The sequence below is a fragment of the Cryptomeria japonica genome, chromosome 5 (genome assembly GCF_030272615.1).
Source record: "Cryptomeria japonica chromosome 5, Sugi_1.0, whole genome shotgun sequence".
Classification (NCBI taxonomy): domain Eukaryota; kingdom Viridiplantae; phylum Streptophyta; class Pinopsida; order Cupressales; family Cupressaceae; genus Cryptomeria; species Cryptomeria japonica.
This window is the reverse complement of record NC_081409.1, coordinates 162,679,025-162,703,986: the sequence shown is the minus strand read 5'-3', so window position 1 is coordinate 162,703,986 and position 24,962 is coordinate 162,679,025. Positions and strand designations below refer to the sequence as shown.

The 24,962-nt window shown below is 34.8% G+C and overlaps 1 protein-coding gene and 1 pseudogene across 1 annotated transcript; both read right to left on the bottom strand.

Moving 5' to 3' along the window:
- Positions 1-2,478: 2,478 nt before the first annotated feature.
- On the bottom strand, positions 2,479-3,441 carry LOC131072716 (uncharacterized; annotated as a pseudogene).
- A 20,115-nt stretch (positions 3,442-23,556) lies between these two features.
- LOC131072714 (uncharacterized) lies at positions 23,557-24,480 on the bottom strand. The gene has a single exon (XM_058008959.2). It carries the CDS (start codon positions 24,383-24,385, stop codon positions 23,693-23,695), a length of 693 nt encoding a protein of 230 aa, XP_057864942.1. The 5' UTR covers positions 24,386-24,480; the 3' UTR covers positions 23,557-23,692.
- Between the last annotated feature and the right edge of the window lie 482 nt (positions 24,481-24,962).

Here is a 24,962-nt window from a genome sequence, read left to right as displayed (position 1 = left end):
TTCATCACAGTGCCCTTGTCAATATCCAAAAAAGATTAAGAGGTATTTTTTAATATATTCTCTTGATGTAATTGTGTTTTAATGCTTGGATTTAAAATATCTAATAAGAGTTTTGATATAAATGTTCTTGTATGTTGCTAATGTCTTTGTGTATCTATGGAATTTAGATAGTAATTTCTTTTCTATATAGAAAATAATTGGGATCTAGTTCCTTGTGTGGTGTGATTGTATAGCCTAAGTTTTCCAAAGGATCCCCTCGATCAACAATGGCTTCTAAGAAAGCCTAATACTAGCAGGTGAGATTCCCATTGCCATATGTATAGATTTTATTTTCTATTCATATTTTACCATTGATGTCAAGTAATCCTACAAAAAATGACAAAGGATGAATGATCTCAAGGAAGCATGTGGAAGTTGTTCTTGGACAGATGTTTGAATACTCTGTTGTAGATATTTAATGTTAACATTAGGAGTGAGGATTAGGATTAGTTATTCCTAAATCTATATCATATTTGTAGATGTATAGAAGTTTTTGCATTCCATTTTGGAGTTTATTACTTAAAGATAGTATGAGTATCTAGTTGCATTTTTATTTTTCTTGATACCATATTTTGCCATAGTTGTGAGTTTGAGCTTGCATTTTGGATAGTAAGGATAGACACAAGACAAATTTATTCAAGTTTCAAAGCAAATGGTCCAAATAATTGGAAGATAGAAATGATAAAGTGTACATTATGTTAGTTTGTTGATTGTCTAATGATTTTTATCGATTTGCTAGATAAAGGAAATGTGTGCCAAATAGAGGAAGCATGTCACTATAATTTGGGACTAGTGGTGTTTGTGATAGAAAATTCATAGAATTTTCTCAATCCTAGAGTAACACATTGGATTTAGGACCAAGGTAATTACATGTTACATGAATTTTGAATTAAAGTTTCACCCTTGGCCAACATGGTAAGTTGTAGACAATGTGATTTGGTTCTAGGTCAACATGAAGATGTAAATAGTAAAATAGAATGCATATATATGGTTGATCAATTACATTCTAAGGCTGTGTATCCATGTTTTCTAAAGAAGTGAAGAAGGCGGTGAGTGAATATATGTTGTAAAGTGTGAGCTAAGATGAAAAATCCTATACACACTATTAGAGTGTTATGAAGTAGATTACATCACTCAAATGATGCAACTTGAGATTGAAACATTTTCATGATAATATTTTGTTATACCTATAACTACTTTATTATTTTTGGAACCTCATAATATGATTTGGTGGTTAGTGGCCAGGTTGGAGCTTAGTCTCTAGATTAGGCTATTGGTGTCTCCTATAGGTTGGTGCCTACAAAGTAGATTAGGGATTTGTGTCTTTTTGGGTTTCAACTCCTATGAGTTTGTACCTAAAAAATATTGCAATCTCATTATTATTTTTGTGAGTCTAGAATTGGATAATAGATCCATGTAGCTATTCTCACCATGGTTTTTCCCTTCCTAGATTTAACATAAATTTGATCTCTTGAGTTTATGTTTGGATATGTTCATATCTTGCATAGTTCTTGTGATGTTATTTTAAGATGTGGTAATGGTTATTTTTTTTACGATAGTTTTTGAAGTTGAAAATTGGTATGTACTAATTTACCCCCTGTCAGCATATTTGTGTACATAACACTTTCTATTAGAGATAATTTCCTTGGTGAAGCTTAGTAACTTGAGGTTGATCAAGGATGGCATACACAATAACACAAGAAGGTCTTTCTTCAAACAAACATTTGATAAAACCAACTACGCTTTTTGGAGTGTAAGAATGGAAGCTTATTTAATGGCACTAGGGTATGATTTTGGCAATTTTTTGTAGGTGGTTATGAAATTATTGAAAATCTTCCAAGAGATTAGGCTAGAAGGAAACCGTGTAAGAGTAATGCAAGGGTAAGGAATGCTATTTTATGTGGTTTATCTAACTTTAATTTTGTTAAGATAATACACTATAGGAGTGCAAAGAAGATTTGGGACAAACTAAATAATATCTATGAAAGAGATGACAAGGTCAAGCTACATAATATCTATTGTTTTAGTATATTATGTTAGTTTTTCTTTTCTTGTTTTTAATTCATTTTCTTTGCATAGCTTTTAACTCTTTCAATTTCGTTAGAGCTTATACTTCCTCTCTTTTGATACAAATTCTTTTAATTTTATTTTTTAACTTGCTATTTTCTTTTAATTTACTTCTTTAATTAATTAATTTCCTCTCCTTTAGAACCACAAAGTTTTTAGGATTATTTTGCAATCCATCTCTCTATATTTCTTCTTCTTGATGATGAATAACTGAATAGGATCCAAAACATTAATGAAAAGAGCATACATATTTTTATCAAAAAAAACTTAATTTCTAATTTTATGAATTATTTCCATCTATATCATGGTTGCATTCTAGACTTCAACTATTTCCATCTATATCATGGTTGCATTCTAGGCTTCAGCTATCGCTAAATTAAAAGAAACAGATCCAGCTTTAAATTTTCTATTAAATAGAGATGGAACACCTTGAATCTTTGTTTGTGGGGAAGAATTTACATTTCCCATTTGGAGTTCAATTATTGGACATCGTTAGACATAACAGGTAGATCGCAAGGACAGACAATATTTACGTTTAGGCGGAAGAAGCATACTTCGCCTTGTAGTCACTCCAAAGCTGATCAACGGATTTGCCAGTGAGATCATTAAAGAACCCGACGTCCCATCCGGAAGCCAATTTGGCGTTCATGTTGGCAACAAATCCAGAGCTAATGCTTTCACAGTACTGCAAGAAATAGGCAGTAACCTCATAACCCTGGTCCTATTTGTCTCCACTGCCGGGCTTAACCCAGTGAGAAGGAGCCAATCCGGCAGTGAGGCGAACATAGTCTGCAACGCCCTCAATGAGGCCACTGGGAGCATTGCCTTGCCCATTCCACTGCCACACGTGTGTCATTTCGTGGTACAAAACTCCTCGAATCTCTGCCTTTACGTCCCCTCCGTAGTTGCCCACATAATCTGCACTCAGGTGAATTTCGTCTCCACTCGCATATGCAGCGATGCCCGTGTTGTTTATGCTTTCCACGATCAGAGTAACTTTCTCTATATTTTTCCTATCTGCAGCCGATTGCTGACGGAAGGTGTCCCAAATGAATTTAGTGGAGGAATCCATAATTTCAAGGGCTCCACTCTGGCCAATCTCTTGATCGAATCTGTTGCCGCCGGTTGTTCCCTGGGCATTGTTAGAGAATCCGAAATCCACCGCTTCAGTAGCTTGGCTCATTAATATCGCCGTCAGGGCTATCAAGCCCAGCACTGCAGCTGCCTGACTGGCCATTCTACAGCCAAGATTTTCCACCGCAGAAAGAAATTCTATCGCACGCCAAACAAATACTAGTTAGGGAGGTTATCTTTCTTATGGAAAAGGAATGGAGTGGTGGGGTTTATATAAGGCTTTAGCCCGTAAATTATGCCATTCAGAGAGTTGTTTAGAATTAATCTGTCAAACACCGATAGTAGAGAGCCCATTCAATGTTGCACTGGTGAATGAATGCCTCTTGGTCTCCCCACCAAGACTTTGACTCGCAGTAAATGGACAGTTTTTCTTGCTACGGGCCCAGGGCCTGACTTTGACTGTTGACCACTCTTACATTTAGACTAATCCACGTCCTCGGTGTTGAAGGGTTTACGCCGCCTTGAACTGATTCGTTCGTACAGTTCTCTTCAACAGATAGATCCACACCGACTCGGAAGTCTTAAACTTCTTGGACCATCCATTTCTTCGGCCAATTTTTAGGCATGCGAGTGATACTTCCAACTTCTAGAGTAAAGGTTTTGATTTGTATGTCCAACACGTATATATGTTCTCCATCCGAAGTCATGCTAATCATCAAGCGCTCTACATTTAAAATTGTCTTATTCATAAGTCTATTTTAATTTCATTAATATTTATATTATTTATTTCACTTCTATTTGATGTTCTTACACTAGTCAAGGTTCTTTACTACTATCAAAGATGTGAGTAGTATTCCCTCTATCTATAGTGACTCACTAATGATACATTTCAGCACAACACATTTTTCATATGCTAGTCCACACATATAGAGCAATAGGTTCTATGCATCATTGAAATCAAAATTAATAGTGGACATGATTTTGTTGGATATAAGTGTTTAGCTATCAAAATGTATGTGTGGTTTAATGCTAGGCCTTAGAAAGTAAAGATCATGTATATTACATCTAGCTTATCGTTGATTTTATTTTATCATCTAATTTCAGATGATAACTTTCAAACAATTCAAACAAATCAATATCAACATCACATTGCAAACAAGAAAAGAATAATACTACTTCATAAATATTTGGTATTCTTAATCTCAATTATTCCTATAACTTTTTCTCATTCATCAAACTCGAATTTTTAGAAAGTGGATATTAATATAAAAAGAGTTTTATCCCATATCTTTTATTGTAAAGTATTCAGTACATTTTCTAGTTATTTTTGTACCTTTTGAAACTGATATCCTACTTTATCCTTAAATTATATGATTTATAGCACCTAGTTTTACAATACATGGTGGTAAAGGTGATCCCTCTTGTCACAACATTGTTTCAATGCAAAAGAGTTAGACTATATTTATGACAAGTGCTTTCTTGTTAAATTTATCTCATGAATTTTGAAAGTTTATGCACTCAATCAAATCTATTGTTTTTAACTCATGCTTCTATTCATTCCCTTAGAGACAATAATTGATCTTTTAGTAACCACTTTCAAACGTAGTATTCATGTGGAAGGGACTCTTCTCAAAATAGTACAATAAAAACAAGCATTAAATAATATAATCAACTATTGTGTTTCTATTTGATCACTATTATAGCTCCACAAACCCTAAAGACAACACCAAAACCATGCCTGGATAAGGGGAAATTGATGCGATAGATTATACTTATCACAAAATAGTGGCGTGAATGGAATAACACATGAGAATGAGTGGTATTTGCATCTTATATATGCTCTATTAAGTCAAGGTGGTGTTTGCTAAGATAATTTAGTGGGGCAATCAAATAGTAATATTGATTTATTCATCCATAGTGTAGCATCAAAGAGTGTGTACTCTTTAAATTTAACATTATGATTTGTGTCCACATTGTAATTCATCCCCTTAGTGACTTTGTAGGTTCATTTTGACCTCTACATAAGCCTTTCTACCTTCCATGGTGCTTAGGTATTTTCTCCTATGTTTTTCTTTTCTTAATATAATATTTCTTTTATGTTATCCTTGTAATTTTTTAGTGTCTCATCATTTTATAGCTCAAATTATAATGACACTAGTGTGATATTATAGAATCACATGATAATTTCACATCTGATGGTTATTTTTAATTATATCATCACTTGTCACCTTGCTAGGTCAATGGTGATGGCTTAAGACAAATCCAAATGGCTTAACAAACTCTTCCTTTGGACTCTCTTCTCATTTTACAAACATTCTCTCACTTTTACACTATTTTTTCTTTCTCATGGCTTTATTCTTATAACCTTATCTCTTCTTGGATTCTCTCAAGCTCTCACATGACTCTATGAAATATTTTTGTAGCACTCTTCTAGTATTATCCTTCAATCTCTCTTGTCTCTTTTGTTTTCGCATCCCTTCATAGGTATTGTTGTTCTTGTCATTGTCTTATATTATGTTCAGTTTCTATTGCAACTTTCTTTTTGTGCTCCTAAGGAAATTAGGATCCTAACATCCCTTTTAAATTTCATTTTAGTTTTCACAATTACATAATAACAATGCTTACCATTACCAAACACACTTGGGATAGGAGCACCCTCTCTCACACAATATTTTTATTTCATTATCATTGGGTACTAGTGAAGATAGAAATACTAAAGTAGGGATTTTACTTAAAGAAAAACCCATACAACCCCAACATCTTTTATTCTATGCATCTACAAATTTCTTCAAGCAAAGTTTATTTTCTAGGAAATATCACTTTGTAAAATATTTGGTATCCTATCCATACAAGTGATAGTACTTGGTTCAAATTTTTACATGATGAATCATCATATACGAAAGAAATATTTTTGTACCAAGTTTCTTAAGTTTTTCTATTTATGCTTCTAAATTAAATTTATCAGTTATGAACTATTGACTCCAATAAATAATTATTTTTATTCCCATTAGATGGATGGTATAAAGTTTTTAGGATATTCAATTTACCTTTTATACTTTTTTTGAACTACCTTTATGCCCTTAGAAAACCTTCTCAACATGGAAAGAATTCCTCTAGAAATAAAATAATTTTTTTTTTCTTTGAAAGAAAAATACAATATATATTCAACTAACTTCATTTGTACACACCTACCTTAAACTTATTTAAGTATTATTCTAAATAGAATTTTTATCTTCTTTTCTTAAGTGTCCTTCTAACATTTCTCAAAAGGTTCAAGATATTACATTTGGTACATGGGATGGTGTCATAAATATATCTATCTAAAGATTTAGTAGCATAGAAGGATGAAATCAAAGATTATTTTTTTAAGATTACTAATATATTTTTTCTTCAATCCAATTATCTCCCATTTATTAATAATGTATTGCTATATGAAGATTCTCACCACACATTATATCCTTGATAAATAGACATTGAGCAGTCTCTTCTTATTTCTTCATTGACATCACATAATTTTATTGAAATAAATTATCTAATCCAAAAAAATTTATAGAATTATTTGGCCACTTGGATATATTGGATAAGTAAATTAATACTTAATATATTTCTTCTATTTGTAAAATCATTTTATATGTGACTTATTTTACATCTCCACCTTTTTTTCCCATGATCACTATTCAGGGTACTCCTAGTAGTTTTCTATCTTCCACTTTTCTTTTCCATCCTCAATATATGAAGTGTAAAGTACCTATAGATACTAATGACCATATGGTGGCCCAAAAAATACCACACTCAATAAAAAAATACTTCTTTTCCTATTTCCTTTCCTCAACCAAATCCTATTCTTCCACCACTTCTTCATCTTCTTAGTGACGATACAAAAGATTGTGATATTATTAAGAATATACAAGAAACATAATCTTTTTTTTTTTATCTTTGGGACATAATTTAAAATTTGATTTCTTATCATAGTCTACTTTAGTACACCTTGGATAATATATTGATTCAATATTTCATGGAGCACACATAAATGTCTACTATTTTAGAATGTATTCATTGTAAATCTTTCAACATAACATTTTATTTGTTGAATTTCCCTCCTACTAAAGTCGAGAAGATAAAATTACTTATGATTATCCTAGCTATAAACTTGATGTGGATTAAGTAAACTATTATTTATGATGTCTCTATTCTTAAAGTCTATAGTTTAAATATATTCTAATTCTTCCTATTTTTTCATATTAGATCATACAATTAAAGGTATCAAACTTAGTTTTCCCTACACTAGGTACTCTAACTTAAACATTGTACATGTATTTATTAAAAACTTATTTCATTTATTTACGATGACTTATGAGAAAAGGAGAGCTCAACAATATACAAGGATTTTTGGGAGAGCATGTCCCTAGTAGGAATAGCAAGGTCTCACCATAATTACATATTACATCATAATTGTCAACTTGAGTATGGCCAATTGATCTTACAAGACTTACATAGTTGATAAGAATGATTTAGTATAGATTTTCTTCAATAGAAGAGGTACATCAATAGGACATGCCTATAGCTAGGGAGAACAGTTCAAGGTCTTGCAAGTGCAACAAGAGCACCTGTAAGATTCATAAGACTAATATAGAAATGGTTGTAGATAGGTTAATTAATATACCTTGACCTCACTAGCACAAAAATAATTTTAGGTATTTATCACATTGAGGGAACTATGAGACAAAGATGATTATTAAATCCATGAGTTCTCATCTCATCAAACCCCAATATTGTTTATATCCACCAATAGGGTGGAAGCCAAGTCTTTCTCGCTCAACTTGAACAATTATTTTGGGTTGTTTGATCCATATGTGAGCAACCTAAGAGCTATATTTGCAATATACTTGTCAAATAGATTCATTTTCACGCAGTGGTTCTAGGAGGAATGGAAGCACCATCTTGCATTAGAACCCCTTTCTTGGGATATATTTTTAGAGCTTGTTAAAGCATGATATGTCTCAAGGCATTTTTATTAAAGATAGTTTCATGACCTATAGTGGTGAGATATAAAAATGGCTTAGTATGATAGCTAGATTTTAGAGCTCCTAAAGAGTATGTAGACTACATTAAGACAAAGAATCTACTTGTAAACTATTTTATTAGGGATTTGAACTAAAGTAATTTAGGAAAATTATGCATATCCAATCTAAAGGGCCTTAAGGTTTCTATATAGAAACTTGGAATTCATTGCAAATGAGGTCCATGATTGGTCCCAAGGGATACAAGAGAATTATCACAACCACAACTAGGTCCTTTAGGATTAGGAGTCTTATAGACCCTCCCACCCTTTGAATGAAGGATGTTGACTTACCATGGGATTCTAGAGAGCATATCAACAACTAGGGCCAAAGGATAGCCACAACTAACCTTGAAAATCATAGGGACCCCATAGGTACAACATACCTTAGGATAAATAGGTAGGAATTCTCAAACACAACAACTTAGCGAAGTGGATTTACTGGGCTTAACGTGACTAGATCATCTCATTTTAGCAATATCTAACCAATATAGAGAAATATAAGAGGTCTATATTGTGTATCTAGGCATGTGAGAAGTTGGCCAGAGAGTGCATAAAGGGTTATGGAGCTGTAGCGTCCTAAAATTGTGACACTTGCAATTTCGACTGCATTTGGGTCTTCACGATGGCGATGCAACACGGAACCTGAATGGAGACCCTGAAACTTGTTTATGACACCAAAAATTGCATTTTTCAGCACCCTGGCCTGATCCTCCTTGCACCCTGCTATCCCTGGAGGTGGGACCAGGGCGCCCAGTGCCCTTGTCCCTGGCCCTATTTTGGGTCCAGTCTCTTATGGGGCTTCGGGTCTTTAAGTTTGCAAATTGGAAAATAATATTTCCTGGTCGGCCTAAGGTTGGGAAAATCAGTCTATCAGCCCTAATTGACAAGTATATAAACTACATTTCCTCTCCCATTTGAGGAGGTCGGAAAAGAGGAAAACATATGTGGGCAAGATGTGGAAGTGATATTCAAACATTCAAGCATTCAAGCATTCCTTCAAGCAATTGAGCATTCTAAGTCTCCATTCAAGGCTAAGTGTTGCATTCAAGACAAGGATTCAACCATTGAAGAGGAGATCACATACAACATACAATATACCACATACATTACACCTTCGCATGTAAGAATACAAACATTCTTACAACAAGGTATCAGTACTTGTTTACATTACAAACATTTACATTTACAGCATTCTCATTTCTAGGTTAATTCCAAAACCGGGGTTTGACCTAAAGGCAAACCCCTCATCCCTAACCCCCCAATCGTCCTCTCTTTTCTGTGTGTAGGTTGCAGGTATGCGGCTGTAATTGAAGATCTGGAATCCTTGTGCAGAGACGAACAGATCCACCTTCGTTTCGCAGATTTTTCGGAGGACCGTGTGCACGCCGGGCGCCATCGTCCCGTCAACTTTCGCTCAAATTTGCAGAACAGCACCGTCTCGACATTTTACTGCTAATTCCAGGTCCACAGCTTCATCCCATATCCCTATCTCTGTTTATAAGTGAATCTTTCCTACTTTACATGCATTCCTAGTTCAATCTTTCTATCTACATTCTTTACAAAAGAGGGTATCCTTGATGTCACAACCCTTGAAACTCATTTAGAATCCAATCTTGCATTGAGTGGGATTGGATCTTGGGGGTTTCAACCCCTCTTTTGAATGTAAAGTCTCTCCTAAGTGAAAACCATCAACCCTAGTGACTCTCCCTTCTCTCTTCTTGGAGATTGGGGAGGGGAGAATGACTAGGGTTCGATTTTTTCGCTTTACATTTTGGTGAACCCGACGTGAACATCCTCATTCTGATTATTCATGGTTAGATCTGAAAATTTTGCTTTCCTAATTATATTTCCATGTTTGATCTTTTGCAAATTTTAGAGGCTAATTGCATAAAAACCCTAAAATTTTCTTTTTAGTAATTAAACTTGTGAAATGTTTAATTGTTAATGCTTGTTTCAGATCTACCCTTCTATTGCAAATTGTCAATTCATATTTGTGCTTTAATTCTAAAAATTAAGTGGTTAAAAGTCAAAACCCTAATTTTTAAGACCTTCTTGATTCAACCTTTGACTGATAATTTCACTAATCAAAACACTTCCAAATCGGCTGTAATTTTGGATTCGGCAACAAAATCACAATATCTTTCATCCCTGAAAATTTGGAAAAAAGTTGCGAGGACCGTGTGCACCCTGAGCGCCCTCGTCCCCGACATTTTTTCCAAAATTTCGGGAGCTAGATTTTACTGTATTTTTCTGCTAAAATCCAGAATTTTGGCTGATTTTATCAATTTTAACACTTTCAAAATTAAAGTCAAAGTTGGTCTAGCGATTGCTTGGGTTGAGGCTTCTAATCATTCAAAAATTGTTGAAATTGAAATTCATATCAAAATTGTGTTTCTTACAGTCCTAAATCTGAAAAGTGTGTTAGCATTCATTCGAAATTTCAGTGCTTTATTCAAATTTTTGCAGTTTGTGACTTTTGAAATTAAGTGTTTAATCACAACAACCTTGATTTCCACTTTCAAAATTGAATTTTGCATGAAATTGAGTCAAATTTTAAATTTCAAAGCCTGCATTGCTTTCAGCATTCCCTCTAAAATCATAAAATTCAAAATTTCAGTTTCCCTCTATTTTTCAAAATTCAAATTTTTCATTTTTCAACAATCTTGGTAGGGTTCAATTTTGAGATTGCAACTTTAATTTGGCCTATCTACAGATCGTAAAATCACTCAATTTTTTCAGATTAGCTTTAAAATCATCATAACTTTCATCCCTGAAAATTTCAAAAAAAGTTGTGAGGACCGTGTGCACTCCGTTCACCACGGTCTCGGACATTTTTTCTGAAATTTCGGGAGATTGTCCTGATTGCATTTAACAGCTTAAATCTAGGAGATTGGCTGGTTTTATTGAAATTTGCTACCTCTAAAATTTAAAATCTTCTCTCTTTCTTTAGTGCATGAGTTTTACAACAATAAGCCCTACTTACACTATTCCCGTTAGACGAAGCCTTAGAATTAAGTCCTTCCAAGGTTTAATTACTGAGGAGATGGGACCTAATTTGAATGGCCTTTTTAACGAGGACATGGGTAATTCCTCTAATCCTCTTAATGATGAAGAAGCTCTCCATGAGGTTTCTGTAGAACAACTTTCAAAATTGGATAACCAATTTGATGATTTTCGACAATGGATGTCTCAAGAATACCCTGATAGTGAAGCTATTTCATTAATTGAGGGTCTAAAATGTATGGTTCAAAGTGATAAGAATGGAATTGATATTTTGCATGGTATTGAACACATTGTGGATTCGAATGTGATGCCTATGAAAAGTTGTGCTGAAACTTTAGGTTACACACAACCTCCTACTCAAGTCAATCATTCTATTCCTTTGACGACTCCTATTGCTAGTATACCTACTTTTACATCAAACATAATGACTACTTCAATACAAGACATTCCTCCTATGATCACCAGTCATGGGGGCAATCCCTCTTCTTCAATCAACCCTCTTCCTTCATTCAATCCAACTTCTTCATTCATTCCTTCAATGAGTGTCCCTATTATATCTCCACAAATGAACATGATGCAAGGGGGCAATTCATTTAACCCTTCCATTCCTCCTTGTAGTGTTTCTCCTTTCCAATCATCTCCTATGACTAACTATCATAGTGTCCCACCACCTTACTCTCTACCTTCTTTCAATAACATAACACCTCCATCACAATCTAACACATCTAATATGAACTCTTCGACTGGAGCGACCATAAACAATCTTGCACAAACTGTCTCTTCTTTACAGAAACAAATTGCCTCTATGAATAAATCTAAGTTTAGTGTGCCCACATTTGATGTTGCGAGCCCACTTTCTCTTGACATTGTTCGAGCTATCCCCCCTAAACATGTTGAAATTCCGCATTTGGAGCTTTATAATGGTAAGGGTGATCCTCTAACACATGTTAAGACCTTTCAAACAATATGTACCGATTTTTCTTATGACCAAAGGTTGCTGGCAAAACTGTTTACTAGAACATTAAGAGATAAAGCCCTACAATGGTATTTCTCATTGCCTTCTTATTCTATTACTTCTTTCGAACAACTTGCAAATGCTTTCATTCAACAATTTCAAAACAATATAAGTCCTAAAGTTACTTTGATTGATTTAATGCATTGTAAACAAGGTGTTAAAGAAAAAGTGACTGATTTCATTGGTAGATATAAGCATTTGTATGCTCAAATTTCTTTTCCAGTGCCTGACAATGATATTCAAAGAATCTTTATTTCTAATTTACAAAAAAATATTAGAGAAAAACTCCTGTTTTCTGAGTTTACTTCTTTCCAACAATTGTGCACAACTCTTCACAATTATCAACTGACTGTGAGTCAAATGGAACAAGCAAATCCTATGGCTCCGAGTGATAAGGGTGGTAGTAGTCAACAACCATTTGGGAAGTTTAAACCGAACAGAGAGTCCATTAAATTCAATGAAAACATCATCAACAACAATGTGAATGCGGCATCAGGTGTGACTCCTATTTCTAAGTTTTTCAAGAAAGAAAGAAAGTTTACTCCTTTGAATGAATCATTGTATAGTATTATGAGCAAGTTATTCGAACAAAATGTGCTTACTCTTCCTCCTATAAGGCAAATAGATCCTGCAAAGATTAATTCGCCCTATTTTGATAACAAATCTTTTTGTCAATTTCATCGTCATCCTAGGCATGATACTAAAAAATGTTTTGCTTTAAAGGGTAAAATTCAAGATTTGATTGATAGTAATACTATTTCTGTTTCTGGAGTGAATGGGAAAGGCAACACATCTGTAGCTCCTCCTAATCTTCAGATTTTTACTGATCCATTACCTTCTCATACTTCTAATGCGATCGATACTAATGATTCCTCTGTCTCACCTGATGATCTTGTGTCTATGACTCCGAATGTGATTAACTTTGTAGAGCAGCAGAAAATCCCTAAAGAACCTTCCATCACCTTTAATTCCAATGAAACTATCAGGGCACCTGATGGTCCTTTATATATAGTTGCGAAAGTCAAGAATACACCTTGTCGTGGGGTGCTTATTGATCCTTCTTATATGGTTAATATCATTACTGAAGAAATTTTTTTTACTTTGCAATTGAATCAAGTGATCTATGATGAAACAAATGTGGTTGTGAAATTATTTGATGCATTTTCTTCTCCTGCAATTGGTTCTATTACATTACCTATTGAGGTCCATAACAAATCCCTTGATGTGGACTTTGCTATTATTCCATCATCTGAACAATTTCGTGTGAAGCTAGGCTACCCTTGGCTATCTTCCATGAAAGCTATTGCTTCTCCTATTCACAAGTGTTTGAAATTTCCCCATAATGGTGAAGTTGATACTGTCAATCATAGTCTCTTTAAACCAGCTGAAAGAACTTCTAGCGTTCCTATTGATTACTTTTGGCCTAAACAATTCCAATCTCTTCCTCCGCGAAGTGATCATCTTTTCAAATCTTATCAAAAGTGGAAGAAAGATATGATCCTATCTCTAAGTGAACCTAGAACACCCAAACTTGACATTCCTATCGTTCTTGACAAGGAAGTTCTTCCTTTGAAAGTTAAAACTAATGTCTTTCCTCAAGAAGATTCCCAACCCATCCCTATGGATGTGACTATGCCTATATCTAATAAACTTCCTAAAATTAGACCTATACCTCCTCGTCACGATGGACTTGGTATCCTTCCTAAACCAAATATTCTTCCTTTATATGGAGCAGTTCCTCGTCCTTCCTGTTATGGAGAGAAGAGACCTTCCTCTTCTCCTATTATTCAACCTAAGAGACCACAACCTAAACACCCAAGTGATAAGGATGAGAACATTCCTCCTCCTCAATCTTCTCAACTTCCTACTAAGACTAGACGGAATCATTCTGCACGTGAACACCGACGAAAGCATTGTCTTAGAGCTCAGGCAGCTGCTTCTCAAACTTTGCAATCCCCAAAAACACCTTCAACTAATATTATTCCATTTTCTCCTCAGCCAACGATTAAGCCGAAATCTCCTAAACATAAGATGCATGATGGTCTTGATCCTGTGCGAGTTAAAGATCCTATTTTTATAAATCTTGATGATGATATAGATGAAAATGTTATTCATGATGAAAATGTTACTCCTATTCATTTTGATAGTGAATATGAATATGTTGATGTTAATAACCATTTATCTAACGAATTTTCTAAAGCACTTATCCTAGCTCCTAGACAAGAACAACGTGGCTTGGAACATGAACATAGTCCTTGTTTGGATCTTGTGGTAGCTCCATCTGCTGTGTTGAATGTTCCTCCTCTAGCGTGTTTCCTACCTTCCTGAAATATTGATCAGCAAGATCGAGAGGTAGACGACGTGCTAGACTAGTTCATTAGCATAGCAGATTCTCTCCTCCTCTCTTTTGTCACTTCTTCTATGTGTTATTCTCATTCTTCTATTTGTTGTCCTTAGTGTTGTCTACTTGAGGACGATGCAAAACATTGAGATCTCTTTTGGTCTCTCTCATGTTGACTCAAAAGACATGTGTTCCCTTCTTCTAGGTGACCTTCCTTGATTGGGGAATGAAGAACAATTATGCATACATACATATGATATACATGAATTATCATAAAGCATACTGACCTCGAGGAAAGCGAAGTCACCTCGTGCTTTGTGTTTTGTGTCTATTATCCTTGGGCTTATCTCACACTTGGGGGCTAAATCCTTGTGATAACGTGCTCCTTTCTCATTTCTTATATGTATCACTACCCTAAAGCAATCACCCCCGGTGAGGAATGTACGATCGCTTTAACGTAGGGGGGCATACATCCCGTCCATATCTTTTCAAGATACTTGAAAATTTCTTGACAAATTTAGCTTTGCCTTGAAAATTTTTGATATCTTTCTTGCATGACTCATAGTGAGGGAACCTTACTACTGACAGTCATGGTTCTCCCTCGTGATCTTCCCTTTTACTTTGTCAATCGAAGTCGTAAGATCCTTAGTCCATTGGGGGCTTCGTGTATCTTGCCTCCATGACGTGGTGAAAGTCTTTCAATGTTGTTTCTTTGTACTTTACCGGAAGTATGAGCGTACGCTTATACTCTCGCTAAAGTGGGGGCTAAATGTAGCATCCTAAAATTGTGACACTTGCAATTTCAACCGCATTTGGGTCTTCACGATGGCGATGCAACACGGAACCTGAATGGAGACCCCGAAACTTGTTTATGACACCCAAAACTGAATTTTTTAGCACCCTGCCCTGATCCTCCTTGCACCCTATTGTGCCTGGGGGTGGGACCAGGGCACCCAGTGCCTTGGTCCTTTAGGACTAGGGCGCCCAGCGCCCTGGTCCCTGGCCCTATTTTGGGCCCGGTCTCTTATGGGGCTTCGGGTCTTTAAGTTTGCAAATTGGAAAATAATATTTCCTGGTCGGCCTAAGGTCGGGAAAATCAGTCTATCAGCCCTAATTGACAAGTATATAAACTACATTTCCTCTCCCATTTGAGGAGGTCGAAAAAGAGGAAAACATATGTGGGCAAGACGCGGAAGCGATATTCAAACATTCAAGCATTCAAGCATTCAAGCATTCCTTAAAGCAATTGAGCATTCTAAGTCTCCATTCAAGGCTAAGTGTTGCATTCAAGACAAGGATTCAACCATTGAAGAGGAGATCACATACAACATACAATATACCACATACATTACACCTTCGCATGTAAGAATACAAACATTCTTACAACAAGGTATCAGTACTTGTTTACATTACAAACATTTACATTTATAGCATTCTCATTTCTTGGTTAATTCCAAAACTGAGGTTTGACCTAAAGGCAAAACCCTCATCCCTAACCCCCCAATTGTCCTCTCTTTTCTGTGTGTAGGTTGCAGGTACGCGGCTGTAATTGAAGATCTGGAATCCTTGTGCAGAGACGAACAGATCCACTTTCGTTTCGCGGATTTTTCGGAGGACCGTGTGCACACCGGGCGCCATCGTCCCATCAACGTTCACTCAAATTTGCAGAACAGCACCGTCTCGACATTTTACTACTAATTCCAGGTCTGCAACTTCATCCCATATCCCTATCTCTGTTTATAAGCGAATCTTTCCTACTTTACATGCATTCCTAGTTCAATCTTTCTATCTACATTCTTTACAAAAGAGGGTATCCTTGATGTCACAACCCTTGAAACTCATTTAGAATCCAATCTTGCATTGTGTGGGATTGGATCTTGGGCGTTTCAACCCCTCTTTTTGAATGTAAAGTCTCTCCTAAGTGAAAACCATCAACCCTAGTGACTCTCCCTTCTCTCTCCTTGGAGTTGGGGAGGGAAGAACGACTAGGGTTCGATTTTTTCCGCTTTACAGGAGCACACATGGAAACCATAAAGATGCATCAAAGTAGATGATGGGGGACATGGAAAAGTCCCCCAGAGTCTTTATAGTGTTTGAGAACCACTAGATTTACCTTCAGGATACCATCATCAAGGCTAAAAGTATGATTGATTGTTTATCTATGAGTATATTACTTGTTTTTGGAGCTTATGATTCTCTTATATATCCCTCTATAATCAATCATTTCAAGCTAGTGAAATATCTAGAAAATTATCAGTGGGAGGTAGAGTTGGCCTTGGGGGCCAAGGTGGTTGTGGATTCACTAGTAATATTGTTGGTTGACACATGTAGATATCACCACTATAGTGGACCTATGGATTACACCCTTGGGATCTTATGATATTTTCTTGAGCACGAATTAGCTTGAGGAATATAAGGATAGGATTGATTATCTCTACATATCATTTATACTATGAAACTTAATCAATGTATCCAAAAGGTATGCAAAGTACTTTTTATCACCATTAATTACAAGCTAGAGGACTCATTAGATACATCCTTGGATGACTATCCTACACTCAAATATTTTATAGATACATTTCCTACAGGGTTATTATAGATACCACCCATTGTGAGGTGGAATTTCACATTAATATAGTTCTAGAAGAATAATTAGTATCTAGAGAACCTTATAGGATGATTACATAGGAGCTCAATGAGTTCAATATTCAGTTGAAGAATCTCCTAGAGAAGGGTCACATCCATCCTAGTATCTCACCATGAGGCACACCTATCAACTTCATTAAGAATAAGGACTTGTGTCTTTGACTATGTATAGATTATAGGTAGATAAATAAATTAATGATCAACTATCACCACCCCTTACCCAAGATAGATGACTTGTTTGATCATATGAGTTGAGCTATATTGTTCTCTAAGATAGACCTAAATTTTAGCTACAAGTATAGTCAATGTTGATATATATAAGATTACTTTTAGGACTCAATATGGTCATTATGAGTTCATAGCCATACCATTTGGATTAACAAATGCTCCTCCAATGTAGACAAGTTTGATGAAAGGGGTACATAAATTTTAGATTATTTTATTTTTTATATTCCAATTCATATATTAATTTATTCTTAATTATGGTAGAAAATCATGAGTAGTACATATGACAAGTATTGTGGTGTTTGAGGAAACATTAGTTATAGGCCAAATCGACAAGCGCTCATTCAAATAAAGGTTCAATATCTACATTATATTTTATTTTGTGATGGTATCTTAGTAGATCTATCAATGGTTATAGTGATTATGAAGTGGTTGATATCCACCATTATAATGATGTCAAGAGCTTCATAGGTTTAGTAGGTTATTGTTGCAAGTTTCTAGAAGTTTTCTCTAAGATATCTCTTCCTATTACCCTCATTTAGTGTAAAATAAAAGAGTTCAAGTGGAATGATTTGTGTGAGAGGGGATTATAAGACCTCAAAGATCATCTCACTAGTGCTCCTATTTTAGTAGTGTCTAATCTAAAGTGATATTTTGTGACCTATGTACAATGAATCGTTGGATGTTATAGAAGGACTGCTTATGTAGGAGGGTCAAGAGAGTATGTATCATCCCCAAAACCCAAGACCCATGAGCTAAACTACCCAACACATGATTTAGAGCCTAGATAAGTGGTTCACACAATCACTAGGCGAAGGCACTCTCTCCTTGCACATCATTTTAAGCTTTATTCATTTCATTATAATGTGAAATATACATTTTCCTAGTTTAACTTGAATGCTCGATAAAGGATTTGGATGGAGTTCTTGTGTGAGTATTAATTTAATGCACATCAAATCAAGGGTAAGGATAATGTAGTGGCCAATAAATTGAGTAGATAAACATGATCTTTCATCCATGATGGTGAGTATGGAGTTGGTGTTTCATACTGTATAACTTTTACTATAAAATTAATGGTATTGTGAGGTTCAATTGGAGATACAATCTTAGAGGACCCTTCAAAGAAAATATTTAGGATATAATATTCAAAACAATGGGTTGATGCAACATAGGGGATGCATATAGGTACCACGAGTAGGGGATATTTAGACACTAATTTTATAATAGGCTGATGGGGTATTGTACGCAACACATCCAAGGGTTACAAAGATGTGTGCGTAACACTACCATATATACTATTGTTTAGGTATGTTATATGATATTACAAAGTTTTTTTCTTGATGCCTTGAGTTTCAAAGGGTTAAGACTAAGCATCAACATCCAGTAGGGATACTCTATACACATCCGATTCCAATATAAAAGTGGGACACCATATCCATGTAAGTGCAAGAAGTTCAGTCCACATCAAGGGGAACATTTGACCTTAGAAAAAATGTAGACATAAATAAGTACCTATTTTGTAAATAAGAGTTACCTATTTTATATTGAAATAATAAAAAAAATAAAATAGGTACTTGCTTATGTTCAAGATCTGGATTGAAATAGGTACTTGTTATTTACAAAATGGGTACCCATTATCTACAAAATAGGTATCCAATTTTAAAAACTATTTTTTTTAAAATAATACTCTTTGAATTCATTTTGAATAGACAATAATAGAGACAATGGCCTACACAATGGGCACCTAATATTGTACCATTGCCATATGCCTTCAACCTCCTCACATGAGCTACGTTAGCTATAAAAAAATTTAGGTAGGGCCTCTTACTGTCTTTAGGCATTTTTGACTTGTAATGTGCATAGGAACTTAGATATTATGGTTTTCCAAATTTTTGCTTTCAATTTTTTGGGATTTTTTATTTTATGAATATAAAATAAATTAATAATTGAACAAAACTAAACAAACATGAACTTGACACAAAATTGTAAACAATAAACCCTAGACAATGTACAAAACAATTAGACCTTAAAAATATAATATGAAGAAATAGAAAGAAGAAGGGATTCTATTTTTTAAAATTATTTTGTTTAGAAAATTCAAATCATCTAACAAAACCTTAAACCTAGTTTTTTAAAAATAAAATAGATTGATATAAAATAATAGGTTGATGTGCATATTTTCAATTAAAAATATTTCTACAACTACAACTACTTCTTAGTTCTTAAATATTCATTAGAGTAGTTTGAATACATATTTTACTACCACAAAAATTTCTATTCGGTCTAGTAGTGGTGTTGCCTATATCTTGTTCATGTATTTAGGGAAGTCATTGTTCTTCACTTTTTTTTTTCTTCTTTTATAATCTTCCTTGTTAGGTATGTTGGGGATGCAAATATTTCTTTTGTAGATTTGAAGGGGACAACCTATTAATAGATCTCAACAATATTTTTAGTCTCAATTGATAGTGCAAGTCTAGAACCCTCTTATGTTCTATGGGACTTAGGGGTTGAATAAGATATGGAACATGTTTCTATCAGGTTTAAAATCTCAATGTTTTTACCATTTAGAGGAAATTGATACTAAAGACCAAGTGTCACTATTGATTATATTTAAGAAACTACAAGAAATGTCCCAACTCTAGAAAATGGTAAATGAAGGAATTGATTTTAAAAATATTTAATCGACATGAAATTGGTTATGTTTATAAATTAAAGGGTATATCTATAGTTGATGAGTCTAGATCATGTATACTTTTGAGTTTGTGGTGTGAAAAAGAGCAATATAATTTTGAAGCCTTATTAAATGGCCATCATAGAAAAAAAATAGCATTGTCTCCAAGCCAAAAGAATGTTAACATGCCAACAAAAGAAATTCAATGGTTTAGTTGTTTAGTTGATTGAGACATTAATCATCTCTTCAAGCCAAAAGATTGTTAGCATGCAAACAGAAGAGATTCAACATGTTAATATATTTTTAACTTCTAAGTGGTGCTCATGGCTAAAATGCCTTACTTCTTATGTAAAGGACTAAGTGAGGATCTCTTTTCATCCTCTAGGTGAAAGGATAAGTCTTTTATTTTTGATGTTCTTCATTCTCATTAGAGGAAAGATACATGATCTCTTCCTCAAGGCTCTTCCTCACACTGCACACAACATCTTTTGCAATAATCTATTTTTCCTTTGCATCTTGTAGAATACATATAGCCTCGATGTTAAAGCTTCCTTTATACCTTGTCTAATTGTGGCGGATAAATACAAATAGACAAATTAAATCAATGGGAGAAATAAAGGACAAGAAGGTGGGAATATAAAGGTAAGATTTGATACTATATGATTTAGTTTTAATCAAAGAGGTATAATATGATTTTATTTTAAGTAGTAGAATTGTAATGCAAATCATTCAAAAGATGTCAGTGCCAAAGAAAAGACAAGAAGAAATAATAAGTAATGATGGTATTTAAATAGGCATCTCTTCTTAGTGGAGTGGATATGGGATATCTTTACCAAAGGATATAAGTGATATCTTTACCCAGCGTCGTCATTTTCCTTCCCCATTCCAATGAGGAAATCCATGCAAGAACAAAAAATTAAATTAGCGATTGAGAAACAAAAAGAAAACTTGCAATTGAAAATTCTGACATGAAAAATACTTGATTCGGATAGACAAAGCCCACACCATATAGCCTATCAACTAATTAGAATTTAGATAAATACTTTCAAACCCTAATTTTTTAATATTAATTTTTAAACCGTACATTTAAACAACTAAAACATTGCAAAGGGGCAGAGACTCGATGGAATTTAAAAATTGCAAAGGCTAAATTGTAGATTTAAGTGAAACCCTTCGAGAGCTGAAAGCAATGAAAAGAAATGAGGTGGATGAGAAAACAAGAAACATAGCCTGCAGAGATGGGCGAGTAAGAAAAAGTGGTGAACTCGTACATTTATGAACATGATGTCATGATATGATCCTCCAACCATGCGGAGATCCAAAAGACTTGGGTTTCCCTCATCCGCTATACGGAGATCCACGCAAAGAAGAGCTTGATGCCGCCTTTGAAACATTTGAGAGTTTGATCCCCTCGGTTCTGTTAATTTTATTATTGTTGGAGCTATCGCATGTTACTCCTGCTGTGGGATTTCGTATAGATTGACAATATACTACAGAGTGTGGTTGCTATTAATACATCAAAGTAGAAACAGCCAAAAGAATTTGAAATATAAGGGGTTTTGACCAATTTCATTCCCAAAACATGAATACACAGAAATCATACAAACATTTCCTTCATTCCAGATCAAGTTAAAACTCTAGGAAAACAAGATGGCTCATCTATCACCCAAAATAAAGTTTTCAGGCCCAAAATTTTCTAAGAGACTTCGACCATAATAAACTCTAACCCACTCTTGCTTTGATGCATTGGATCCTACGGGCATACAAATAACAAACCTTGTAAACGCAGGGGCTCAAAATTGCATGTGGAGGAGTTTGACATGGAATATCTCACACAGAGGTATCGATGGTCAGGTCATCGAGTCTCGCTACGTACACCTCATATTTATCGCACCACAAACAATTAGTTGTTAAAGGGGCTCAAAATTGTGGAGGAGTTTGTGGAATATCTCACAGAGGTATCCGTGGTCAGGTCATCAAGTCTCGCTACGTACACCTCGTATTTATCGCACCACAAACAAATAATTGTTAAAGCAACTCATATTTGTTATGGAAAATAAATGGTGGGGTAGGGATTACGTAAGGCCTCGGCGTGTTTATCAGCTCATTTACAGAGTGGATTGAAAGTACTCCGTCAAAGACCAACAGTAGAGAACCCAGTGAATGCGTGTTGTGTACATTGCACTCGGGAGAGTCTACGTCTCACTTGCATCCATTATTGAGCCCCTTTATTCAACATCATCATAGCAATAAATACAGAGCAGTTGTATCTCTTGACTTTTTGTGAATATAGTTGTGTGTTACAATCATATAATTTTTTTTCTTTTACTTTCTTTTAATATTTATTATAGAAATTGGGTTTATTGGTAAATTTGGTTGTCTATCATAATCTCATCAATATTTTCGCGTTATATAATTCTTGGAGAAAGTACGGATTAGAATAATGAATTATATTTAGTAGAGATTGGGACTCCAAAATAAGAACTTAAATATATTTTAAAACCTTACAATTATAAAAAGATTTCAACAAGCTAGAAATCTCATATAATCAAGTATTCAAAGAAAAAGTAATAAAATTAAAACAATTTCATCAATGATCAAGATGGCATTATTAAACGGGGATGCTCAATTTTTTGGAACTATTGAGTAAAATTAGGTTTCAAAGTGGTAGATACATCCCTACTTATGAGGGAATGACCACTAGTTCTCTATTAAAACAAACTCTTATATCCTAAAAATAGGAATGTTTACATGGATGGCTATAAAGAAGAAAATTTTAACTATTGATAGATTCTAGAAATTTTTCTTTGAATGTTTATTAATGTGTAAATTATACAAAGTGGACGAAACAATCAATCAAATACTTGTTACTTAACCCTATATAATCAAGAATTGTTAATGGCCATGCACAATATTATTATCGGTGTAGACAATCTCATATAATCTCATGACAATCTTGAATCTGACACAACATAGAAACAAATTTATATTTCTCCTGATTATAAGTGTCCTCATTGCTGATATGAGAAATGTAAGTAGGGAAATAAGAGTATATTTCTAGAAAAACTAATTTGATTTAGAATTTTTTTCCTAAAACTAGAGATAGTGATACAATAACTCATTATCTTAAGGATGGTAAGTCATAGTAAAAAAAAAAAGTTAATCTCTTGAAATATGATTTTTTTATATTATTAATATATACGTAAATTTCATTATATGACAATTATGCATATATGTAAATTGCTTTGAATGACATCTCATATAATAATTTACTTTATTTACATTGATCACTAAATTTGACTCCTGATAATATGTTATTAAAAGCATACTAATCTTTTTTTCCAACAAAACAACATAAATATATGCCAATATCATTAAATCATGGTTGCATTCCAACATCAACTATCTCTAAATTAGAAGAAACAGATCCAACTTAATTTTATTTAGAGATGGAACCCCTTTATCCTTTTCTGGGGAAGAATTTACAATTCCCATTTGGAGTTCACTTATTTGACGTTGTTAGCCATTGAAGACAGACAAAACTACCGTTTAACCGGAAGCAGCGTACTTAGATTTATAGTCACTCCAAAGCTGATCAACAGATTTACCAGTGAGATCATTAAAGAAGCCCAAGTCCCATCCGGAAGCCATTTTAGCATTTATGTCAGCAACAAATCCAGATCTAATACTGTCACAATACTGCAAGAAGTAGGCAGTAACATCATAACCATGGTCCCATTTGTCTCCAGTGCCAGGCTTAACCCAGTGGGAAGGAGCCAACCCTGCAGTGAGGCGCACATAGTCTGCAATGCCTTCAATGAGCCCACCGGGGGCTTTTCCCTGCCCGTTCCACTGCCACACGTGAGTCATTTCGTGGTACAAAACTCCCCGAATCTCTGCCTTTACGTCCCCTCCGTAGTTGCCCACATAATCTGAACTCAGGTGAATTTCGTCCGCACTGGTATATGCAACGCCGTCCATGCTTTCGACGATGAGAGTAACCTTGTCCACATTCTTCCTATCTGCAGCCGAATTCTGGTGGAAGGTGTTCCAGATAAATTTAGTGGAGGAGTCCATAATTTCAAATGCTCCACTCTGGCCGATCTCTTGATCGAATCTGTTGCCACCAGTGGTTCCTTGCGCGTGATTAGAAAATGCGAAAACCAGCGCTTCAGAAGCCTGGCCCATGAACATTGCCGTCAGGGTCATCAACCCCAGCACTGCAGCAGCGCGACTGGCCATTCTACAGACAAGATTTTCCACCACTGCAAGAAATTCTATTTCACGCCAAACAAATACTTGTTGGGCAGCTTATCTTTCTTATGGAAAATGAATGGAGTGGTGGTGTTTATATAAGGGTTTGGCCCCTATATTATGTCATTTAGAGAGTGGTTTATTACGTCAAACACCGACAGTAGAGAGCCCATTCAAAGTGGGTTTAGTATCATTCAGTGCACTGGGCAATGAATCTACGCCTCACACGCATCCATTGTTTGAGCTCCTTTAATGAACACCATCCGATTCAGTAACCCATAATTCTCCCCGACAATTTCTTCGAGAACAATGGACTTTGAGTTGAAGTATATGTAATGCTTTTCTTGGTACGGGCCCACGGGCTGACTTTGACTGTTGACCACTCTTATTTATAGCTATCTATATCCTTGCTTTTAAATCACGCCTCCTTGACCAAAGTCGTTCATATAATTAGTCCACATCCACTATGAAGGACTTTTGACGGAATGGCTCAAATCTCACACACACTATTGATAGTTTGTAGAATTTTTTCTTTTGAAGGTTCATTTGTGTGTAACTTAAATGT